The 10,827-nt window shown below is 49.2% G+C and overlaps 1 protein-coding gene across 1 annotated transcript; it reads right to left on the bottom strand.

Annotated features, from left to right (window-relative positions):
- Positions 1 to 340: 340 nt before the first annotated feature.
- On the bottom strand, positions 341 to 10,587 carry IL37 (interleukin 37). Its single transcript, XM_037039669.1, has 5 exons — positions 10,520 to 10,587; positions 8,764 to 8,894; positions 1,396 to 1,515; positions 948 to 1,093; positions 341 to 704 (listed from the first exon to the last, which is right to left on the bottom strand). The coding sequence occupies exons 2-5, from the start codon at positions 8,843 to 8,845 to the stop codon at positions 456 to 458; spliced, it is 597 nt and encodes a 198-aa protein (XP_036895564.1). The 5' UTR covers positions 8,846 to 8,894; positions 10,520 to 10,587; the 3' UTR covers positions 341 to 455.
- Positions 10,588 to 10,827: the final 240 nt, after the last annotated feature.

Here is a 10,827-nt window from a genome sequence, read left to right as displayed (position 1 = left end):
GGAAAAGTCCTCACAGGACACAAGAGCAGAAAACGAACTGCAAGGGTGCCTTGTGAGATGAATGCAACTTCCTCAGGTGTCTACAGATGCAGAACAAGAGACACCGTGTTTTATGAGTCTGGATGCAACTGTGTCACATAGAGCTGCTTGGGAGCTATTCACAAAGTGACTCGATTCATCCATCCATCGTTAAAAGGCAAAATGCCTCACACACTGGTGGTCACTGTGTGGAAGCTGCCTGCACTGTTTGCGACCAATGGAGAAAAAAGAAGAGTTTCGCTTTTAAATGATAAATACTGATGGATTATTAAGTTAAGGTTTTTATTGCAGAGATAAATATATGCAAGGACCTGTTCTTAGTTAATACTAGGTTGGAACCCCAGAACAGAAATTCTATAGAAGAAACTACTTGGGGGGGCAGGCAGGGGAGGATATTCAATGAGTAAAAAAGCTTCCTACTCCCTAATCTCACTGGGGCTCATTTCAACATTCTTGACTGGGTGAAATGAAAAGTCAATGCATTCCTTCCGTCCAGGATGGTCTGTCATTCCAACAGGTTCACCCAAATTGCAGGAGGTACAGATGAACCACCCAGGGTAGGCAGCAGACTCTAGAGTGTTCCGGGATCCCACCTCTGCCCTATAGAAGGCGAAGGGCTTCCATTTTTTTTCCTTCAAGGAAACCAGTTGGTCAAGATTCTGCTTCTGTGAGATAAAAGGGACTGATTAGCCAGCATAGTCTCTGAATGGGAGAAGATGCGGCCTGTGGGCTCTTGGAGCCCAGAGGCAAGTGGGAGGGCAAGAAGCTCTTCTACCCAAAGCTTCCTGGAGGTGGTGCACCTGCTGAACCAACCAAGGTGAGAATTTGTGGGGAGTGAGTGGCATGGTGGGCCTTGCATTCCTCTTTGGGGTGGCTGAGGGGACGTGAAATTGGATCGGGGTGCTCACCTTCAGCTGGAGGGTCGTCCGGTTTTTTTTCTTGTCCCTCTTGCAGCAGAGACAGAGCTCTCCTTTGGAGACTGCCAAGAAAATCAGACTTCTCTTGTGTTCAGACACAAAGAGGCTGAAGCGAACAGGTAAGATGAAGAAGATCGCTGGGGAAAAGACAGTCACGAAAGAGGGATTGGTCCTCAGAGCAGGAGAGAGGCCATCTGTCTCCCAGGACTTCAGTCTCCTTAACTCCTGCCCAAGCCTCCTCCTCCCCCAGAGTCCAGAAAGACTTCCCTCACACCTGGTCACTGGCAAAGACCGCCATTCCAATCCTAGGGGTCCCTGGGGCTCCTCAGCCCACTGCCCACCCCCTGCTGGGGCTGGAGGTATCCTACAGCCTCAGCTGAACCCTGGTAATAAGATCTTCCCCTGGATGCAGAGGACAGAAAACAGCCAAGAGAGTCACCTGGGCGTATGTAGTCTTTCTCTAGAACCGCTAGGAGGGTCCCAGAGTTCAGCACAAATACTTTGTGGTCTCTGTCATGAATGATGAATTTTGCTGGGACTTGGGTCACCACTTTTGGACCTAGATTAATATAACCAAATGTCAATACTTCACATTGAAAATGGAAAACTCAATCCTTCTGAGCCCATAGGGAGGGTTCCAGCCCAGCCCTCCTCCTGCCTGTGGACTTGAACATCTGCCCACTAAACACCTCTTCTACCCCAGGCTTCCTGACTTGTTCCAGACAAGTAATTCACCACATATGTGAGCACATGGTTTTCCAATTTTGACACATGGGTTCAAATCCAAGCACCCTGACTTCCAACTTTAGGACATAGGATAAGTCACTAAATCTCCCCATCCCTCAATGCCCTCCTGGGTAAAACGGTAATAACAATGCCTACCTTACAGGGGCATTGGGAGGATTAAAATGCTTACTCAAACCAATGACCCGTAGCCTCCCTCGTGCTCATAGCCAGGTGTCTGAGTATGAGAAGGACTCCATACACATTCATCATTATCTTTCTTAATCCTTCCTCCTGTACCCTCTCACACAGACACCATGATCCTAGCAATGCGTGGGGCGAAACAGATCCTTGCGCTGGCTAGGCCAATGGAGCCACAGTGGGTGGGGGTGAGAGGTGGAGGCAGGAAGCACCCAGGATGCCAGCATAGTGAAGACCAGCTGGTACTACACACCCTCAGAAAGCTACAGGGCTTGTGCCTGGCCCTGGAGGAACCTCTCTGAACTCATAGGACCAGCCACCATGGTGGCCAGGAGACTTCCCAGGGCAGGGCTCCTGGGAGAACCTTCAGGCCAGTTTTGCCCACAGGTGGGGACTTGCATAGAAACCCTCTCTACTAGGTCTCTGAATGGGCAGGAGGCCTGCCCCTCCCTGAGGGGCTAGGGCACCTGATTGATGGAGGCAGGAGCCCACCACCAGTGGTCCAATGACAGTCTTGGATGATGTTTGTAAAATGTGAAGCAACCACTGCACCAAGTGATGCTATCATGTAATTACCAGTGACGGGTAATTACAACACAGAGAGGAAATCTAAGGACTCATTCCTCTCCAATGCAATAAGCACACGTCTCTGGCTGGTCTTTGCCTGCCCTGGGAATGAAGGACACTTCCCATTAAACTGGCTCTTTGTGGCCTCCTCCCTGAAATGCTCCTCAGCCCCGTCTGTGTGGGAGGGCTTCCTGTCTGGGCTGCCTCAGTGCTCTGCATGCTCACCTGCAGCACAGGTGTTGGTGTTCCTGTCTCATCTCCCTATCGCATCACTCTTTACCTATCGAAGGTACTGAGTGCAGATCCCCTGTCTGACTTGGCAAGATCCTTCTTGGCCCCACCCCGGTGCCTCAGGCATCATGGACACTCAGCATTCATGGCAGGGATAAGTGGCCCAGGTGAGATTCTAATAATCCCTGCAATGTTGTGGGTTCAGGTGAGATCTGTGGGTCAGAGCCCTGGGTAGCACTGGAATCTCCCCAGGGACTTCTCTGAGCCACCCCAGACATTCTGAGTGCATGGGACTGATGCAGATTGATTCAGAATCAGGAAACCCAATTAACTCTAAACCTTCCAGCTTCTCAAACATTAAGCACACATGCACCTCTGCCTTTCTATCAGCTCCAGTGCTGGTGATGCTGCTGCTCTGAGGGCCACCCTCCGAGAGGCATGGCCTGAGACTGTGGTTTTCAGGCTTGGCTGCACATTGGACCACCTTGTGGATGATGTTTTAAGACTGGATGCTTGGGCCTCACACTCCCAAGATTCTGATTCTACTGGTCCTGGGTGAGACACAGACATGCTATACAAGTTGCATTTCTAGCACTCCCATTGTACTTTTTAACTCTTAAATATTTCTTAAATTATATACTATGTCCATAGATTAGAAGAAGTAACATCGGTGAAAATCCATACTACCCAAGGCAACCTATAGATTCCATGAATTCCTATGAAAGTAACAATGGCATATTTCATAGATCTAGAACAAACATTCCAAAAATTTATATGGAACCAAAAAAGACTCTGAAATGCCATAGCAACCTTTTGAAAGAAGAACAAAGTTAAAGAGATCACAAAACTGGATTTCAAACTATACTACAAAGCCATTTTAATCAAAACAGCCTGGTACTGGCACAAGAACAGGCACATAGATCAATGCAATGGAACAGAGAACCCAGATATTAATGACACCTCTATGGTCGATCAATATTTGGCAAAGGTGGCCAGAGCATATGATGGAGTAAAAAGAGTCTCTTCAATAAATGGTGTTGGGAAAATTGGACAGGCATATGCAGAAAAATGAAAATAGGTCAACAGCTTACACCATACACAAGAATAAACTGAAAATGAATAAAAGACTTAAATGTAAGGTGCAAAACCATGAAAATCCTAGAAGAAAACGTAGGCAGTAAGATTTCAGACACAGCAATATCTTTGCCAATATATCCCCTAGGGCAAGGGAAACAAAGAAAAAAATAAACAAATGGGACTATATCAAACCATGTATAAAAAGCTTCTGCACAGCAAAACAAACCATCAACGAAATGAAAAGGGGACTCACCATATGGGAGAGTACATTTGCCAATGATACATCTGATAAGATGTTAATTTCTGAAATGCATGAAGAACTTATACAACTCAACACCAAGAAGACAAAAAATCCAATTTAAACATGGGCAAAGGACCTGAATAGACACATCTCCAAAGAAAACATATGGATGGCCCATAGACTTATGAAAATGCCCAACATCACTAATCTCAGAGAGATGCAAATTAAAACCACAATGAGATGTCACCTCACACCTGTCAGAATAGCTGTCATCAATAAATCAATAAACAAGTGTTGGAGAGGATGTGGAGAGGAGGGAACCCTAGTGCACTGTTGGTGGGAATGCAGATTGGTGCAGCCACTGTGGAAAACAGTATTGTTTTCCACAATACTGTGGAAAACAGTATTGGAGTTTCCTCAAAAAACTAAAAATAGAACTGCCATTTGACCTAGCAGCCTCACTTCTAGGAATATATCCTAAGAATCCTGAAACACCAGTCAGAAAGAATATATGCACTCCCATGCACATAGCAGCTGAGATCTGGAAAAGCCCAGGTGCCATCAGTAGATGAGGGGATGAACAAGCAGTGTGCATTTCCACAGTGGAATACTACAAAGCTATAAAAAAAAGAAGGAACTCTTACCTTTTGGAGCACCATGGATGACCCCAGAGAATATTATGCTAAGCGAAATAAGCCAGTCAGAGAAAGACAAATGCCATGTGATCTTACTCATATGTGGAATCTAATGAACAAAATAAACTCACAAAGTAAAACCAGAAGCATGAATACACGGAACAGACTGCGAGCTCTCAGAGGGATGGGGTGTAGGGGTGACTGGAACAGATTAGCCACAGAACACACATGCATGTGTGCACAGCCCATGGATGCACATGACAATGTGGTGAAGGTGGGGGTAGGGGCTGGGGGGCAAAGACAGGAAAGTTAGGCAACATCTATAAGAATGTTAACAATAATATTTGTTTCATATATGAGGGGGACCCCCCAAACATGAACTTTTTAAAACAAAAATATGTATCTATTCTTACATAACCTTCAGTCACCTCCAAAGTACTGTCCTTCTGATGCAATGCACCTATCAAGATGTTTTTCCACTGCTCAAAAGCATGGATTTTGATGCCTTTTAGTGCTTCTGCCATTTTTTATTTCACCTCTTCCACATGGACAAAATGTTTCCCTTTGGGTACTTTTTTATTCAGCAAGACAAAAAAAAGTCACTTGGGGTGAGATCAGGTGAATGGGGAGGATGGGGCAGTGGAGGGGGTCATGCCGTTTTTGGTCAAAAACTGCTCAACACTCAGTGCAGTGTGGGCAGGTGTGCTCTTAAATCTCCCAGGATGAAATAGGCAAGCATGTGGAAAGAAACTTCAAAAAAATTCGCTGAAGCTCAGTGAATAACTGAGCCTCTCACAATAACTCCAGCTGGTACATTGATACAGGTGAGTCCCTAGAACACTCACCTAGTGGAGGAGCCTGTACTCAAAAGGGCCTGCCCTCCAGAAGATAATTCCAGGGTTTTGGGGGTCCCCTCTCATATTTCCTAAATCTGTTCCTTTAGTTCTGTTTCCCTCCCAACACACCCTGACTTAGGACCCCACCATCTCCCATTCAGGCTTGTTCGTGTCCTCTCACTTTACTCCCGGCCCCAAATCCATTCTTCAAACACCCTGCTCGAGGCCTCAGTAGACCTGCCAGTGGCAATATGGGGCTGGTGGTCTTTCCTTTGGGGCAGCAGTCCTCACCTTCCCACGTACCACAATAACCCTGGTGTCTGCACAAACAGACCCTGAGCCCCACACCCAGAGTTTCTAATACAAGAGTCTGTGGTGGAGCCAGAGAATTTTCATTCCCAACAAATTCCCAGGAGCTGTTGCTGCCTCTGGTCCAAGGACTACACACTGAGAACCTGTCCCCGGGCTTGGGGGCGTTACAGCCCTGATGAGAAGTCAGAATAGACCCAACAGACAGGCCCATGTGGTGGTCCCACCCATAGGGCCCAATGCAGAGCAGGGGCAGGCACCTCCCGCCCATGGCCAAACCAGAATCAACTGAACCAGCTGAGGCAGCAGCAGTGGAGGCTCCCAGGGATGCAGAAGCCCTGTGGACACTGTGCGCACCTCCTCTCATCTGGGGCTCACTGCCCTCTTCCCCTGGAGGGAAACGCGTGTTCACACAATAGGCTGTGGTGGTGCTGGGACTCAGGCTGAGGTCTCCTGACTCTGCCCTGGGCAGGGGCCAGTGATGGCAGCCTTAAACTTGACTCAGGCCAACATGTGTTATAGTTCCTTACATCTCAACATGTCCCTTACTACCTGTGCACCTGGGGCTGGTAGTTTCTTTCTCTTCCTCAGGTTCTGCACCTGGAAAGTGGTGGCATTAACATTTCCTCCTGGGGTTATTGTGGGGGTCACCTGTGGCCTTGGGAAGGGTCCCAGCTCACTGTGCCCATCGTACTCAGCAACACGGTGTGGGGGCAATCTTGCCAGCAAGTCCCCCCATCCACCATGGATGAAAATGAAACTACCAAGCCATGATTTGCTTGGAGTGGAGAGGTGGCCAATCTCTCACAGGAAAAGGACCAAGAACCTCTTCTTCATTGGCTTTTATTAGGTTCAAAACACACAAGAGTACAGGTAAAGTTCATCAATCAATGTCAGGTGGCAAGGATCAAACAGTAGATAACATTTCAAAGAAATCTGAGGGCTTAGTCTGAGTCAGTGTCTGTCAGGTAAGGGCTTTGCAAAAACTTTGGGAGACATACTCATTTCCTGCTCGGTGCCTTATCATATGAATGAAAGCACTTTTAGCAAAGCAGGTTTCACAGGACTTTAGGAATTCTTTCTTATGCCCGATCACCCCAGACTCTGCTGTATCTGGAAAGAGGCTGGACCACCTCCCCATCATAGGTTTTAGGCTTAAGTGGATTAGAGCCAGGAAGTGCTTCTCCCAGATGGAAATGGGGACTTGGGCTATGTCAGAATAGCCGGGAGGTGAAGGTCCATCACTTCCTTTTTGCTGCAGCTCCCCGAGTCCTTCCTTGAGGAACTCCCAAGTGATCGTGTCTGGCTTAGGTTGTGCCCCCTCTGAGAAGTCCTACCCATCACTGACTAACTGACCAAGCGTTAGGGGCAGGGGATGAAGCAGAAGCAGCACTGCTGCCAGAGATAAGCTTTGTCTCCTTAATGGCTCACAGTCCAGAGGTCGCTCACTCAGCCTTAGCCATGCGGGGGCCGGTGGGGGCAGTTACAACTCCTGAAACCAGGCAGAGCAGTTCCCAACAACGTGGGTCCCCCAAGGTTCAGGTCACTGAACCTCCTGCCAAGTTCCTGGTTTTCATAAGCACTGTGAGGAGGTCATGGCTGCCAGCAATGGTCAGCAGAAGAACTTGAGGTGCTTCCCAGGTTCAAACCTGTTCTTCTCCTGAGCCACTGAGAAGGTATGTGCAAACCTCCCTCTGCAGGCCCATCTTTCTTATTGACCCTTCTGAGATTTCAAAGAAGAAGCCTCTACCCCAAGCCAGCACCCTTAGGTGCCCCTCATCTCTGGTTCTCCCACTCCCCTGAGAGAGCCCAGTGGCTCCATCCCCACCCCAGCCTCACCAGGCTGCCCGGGAGCCATACCTGCATGTGCAGAGTTCAGAGAGGTAAGGTTCAGGCCTGGCTCCAGGGGACTGTTGGTTGCATCTGGAACCAGAAACAGTGAGGTTGGTGTACACATTGGGGACTTTTCAGAGAATCAAGAGCTTCAAGGAGTCATTTAATGCCTTGCTTATTTTTTGTGTGTTTTCAGAAACACAAAGAATAGAGATGGTAATGACATTAAAAATAGCTTTGCTGGTCAAAGATGGTGGGAATGGAGATGGAATGGAGTTAAGTGCAGAATTTCCTACAGACATCCACATTAACTAAGCAGCAGAGCAAACATCACCCACAACTGGGAGAGTGACCGCGGTCCTACCTGGTGAGACATTAAGTCTGAGAAGCGCTGGAATGAAATCAGACACCAGACTTTTGTACTGAAGCACACAGAGTTGGTGGCAACCCCCTCCCCACCCCCCGTGCTCTGGGTGAAGGTCCTACCAGCACGGGCCCTGGGAAAATGCAGCGTGCGATCCTGGGACAGGGTGAGCATGGTAGCCACCTCATGGCCCTGTGCCAGGAGCGGGGCTGGGCCTAAGCCTCTGTGGTCACTGTTATGGATTCATGGTTGTCAGATCAGTGTCCTGACTTTTAGTTTCAAACAATGATGGTCCCCTGTAAGTTGAAAGCTCAGGAATGTGGCCTCTGGCATGTTACGGGCCTCTCCCTTCACACCTGTGCATGGACAGTCGTGGAGGCCAAAATTTTGCTCTTAACATCTCCCTCCAGGTGACGGGGAGCACTCAGGGGCACAGGGGCACTGCCCAGCCCAGACTCAGAGACACTGTCCCCCCTGCGGACCCCTCCTCTGCTGGGCAGATGGGGCACAGAGATGGGTTTGGAGGATTCAAAACCACCCCATTGGTGAGTCAGGACTTCAAACCTCAGTCTCAGGTGAACTTGATCCATTTATCCACCACCTGCTGCCCTGGGCTCCTGCAACTAAGCTTCATTTGCTCTCAAGAATTTCTGTCTTCTAATTCACCTACCCAGGTAATTCTCAAAGCTCAGTGTCCACGCCAAGTGCCCGAGGAGGCCAGGTACTGCACACAGCTCCCCACGGGGTCCAGCTTCAGGAGTTTACAGGCGCAGTTTCACAAGAACCTCACCTTCTGAGCTGCACTGGGGTTCAGCTCTTTCCAGGTCTCCAGAGTCCACCTTCACTCCTGCATTCTCCTCCAGGAGGGACATTTTCAGCGTGATGAATGACTCAACAGGAGCCAGGGATGAACAGCAGGGCCTGAGGGGACAGGAAGGACACTGGCTATGGCACTTCTGACCCCAAGAGACCTTGCCTGCCCCCCTCTCTGCTCAGAAATGTTTGCTGTGTCCAGCAAGCCCTCTCAGGGCCCACTGTGTTCTTCCCTGCTGCCCTCCCTCTTTGATTTTTGTCCTGCTAAAGTGACATTGCCCAACCTCTGGGTCACAGTATCATTGTTGTGGATCTAGTTCAATCTGTATTGCTCTAATCCTGAGGCTGGAAAAGTGTAGCCCACAGACCAAATCCGTCCCATCCTTGTCTTTTAAATAAACTTTTATTGGAACATGGCCATGCCCTTGTTTCCACGGTGTCCATGGCTGCTCTCTGGCTACACAGCAGAGATGACACCTGAAGAAGAGTCATCTGGCCAGCGAAGCTTATAATGCCAACTGTCCCTACAGAAAGAGCCGTCACAGCCCTGCCACAGTCTAATCTTTGCAGCCTCTGATCCTGGAAAATAGAGCCTCCCAAAGGTCCCAAGCCACTCAACTCCTGGTGTGTTGAGGTGGGGCTGACACGGGAGCCGCCACCCCACCCAGTATTGCGTGCTGCTCTTCACCCAGCTCACAGGGAACTTCCCCACATCATTTCAGGACCACACAGTGAGGGTGGGGCAAGCCTTCTTGCTCCCATTCTACAGATGAAAACCGGCAAGTGAGTGGCTCCTCAAGGGTCACACCACTTTTAAGATTGCACAGGGCAATTGATGTGCATAACCCATCTTTGAAGAATGGCTTAGGAGTGTGACAAAGGGAGCTAAATGGTCTTGCAAAAAATAAGTGGGAAGAAAGGGCTCCAGGCCCAGGCAGCAAGGACAGTGACGAAGAGGAGAGCATGGTCGCCTGTGGCCCTGTGGGAGGGAGAGCTGGCTTTAACAGATGGACGGAGATCCACTATTTGGTTTTACATTGTTTGGTTTTTGTCTGCATCCCCTGAACCCAAAGCACAACCACCTTTGCAGTCTTGGGGGTGAATGAAGGGACACAGAGAATTGGTGGCAGTGGAGAAGGCAGACAATTTGGCAGCCACAGCACATCAGAACAAGAGGTGTTGGGCAGAAATGTAGTTGCCCAAATATGCAAAGATACTGGTGCTGCAGCTGGAGCAGAGTGACACCCACAGGCAGGAGGACCTGCCAATGTCTCTGTGAGCTCCTTAGGGATCCGGCCACCTAGACCAAGATAAATGCAAGCAAGGTCCTCAGGGCTTCCTAAGGAAGCAGTGCACTTGATCATCTGAGACCCACTCTTCCCACCTAAGAGTACTCAAAATATGGCACCCCAGTGTCTCTTTCTGAAGACCAGCACTTTCCGGACTCTGGAGTCAGTCTGCTCAGCCTTCAGAACAGGTGCTTGCACCTTCCTCAGGTTTCCGAAGCTCAGTGGGTGCCTGGCCCTGCAGCGAGGCCCTGCTCATTGGCCAGCCGTCCTGGGAGACTATGGGCTGCTGCTGGGCTGAGAGCAAGGTGGTGGAGGAGTGATATTTAGGCATTCAGGGAGCCCATAGAGAAGCTTCTAGTAGGGAAACAGCAGGGTTTGGGCAATGCTGCCCCACTTCTCCATTCCATCTGTTGGCCCCTTGAGCAGGGGGTGAGGACCACCTACCTGGACCAGGGATCCCTGAGGTCTGGTGCTCAGTCTCAGGCGCCCGCAGCTCTGGTCTTCTGCCTTCAGGAGCTCTGATCTGGAGAAGCCGGATCTCACCCGCATTATGAACAATCAGTTTGGGAGTATAGATGTGAACGTCACAGCAGCATTCCTTTAGCCAATAATAATACCTTCTCAGGTCATCTGTCATCACTCCTCACCTGCCATTTTTCACCCTGTGGCCATAAACAAATGCCTACAGGGTAGTGTCACTCTGCCAAGGATGTGCCATATCAGTTCAACACATTTTAATGTGCTCAAGATAT

The sequence above is a fragment of the Sturnira hondurensis genome, unplaced genomic scaffold (assembly GCF_014824575.4).
Source record: "Sturnira hondurensis isolate 20B ecotype Veracruz unplaced genomic scaffold, ASM1482457v3 Scaffold0002039, whole genome shotgun sequence".
Lineage (NCBI taxonomy): Eukaryota > Metazoa > Chordata > Mammalia > Chiroptera > Phyllostomidae > Sturnira > Sturnira hondurensis.
This window is presented reverse-complemented; position numbering and strand designations above follow the sequence as displayed.

Coding starts and splice junctions, on each gene's coding strand:
- IL37 (XM_037039669.1), bottom strand. CDS start 8,845: ATGTCCCTCCTGGAGGAGAATGCAGGAGTGAAGGTGGACTCTGGAGAC. Junction 1,516..8,763: donor ACCCCAGTGCAGCTCAGAAG/GTGAGGTTCTTG, acceptor ATATTAATCTAG/GTCCAAAAGTGGTGACCCAA. Junction 705..947: donor GGACGACCCTCCAGCTGAAG/GTGAGCACCCCG, acceptor TTTATCTCACAG/AAGCAGAATCTTGACCAACT.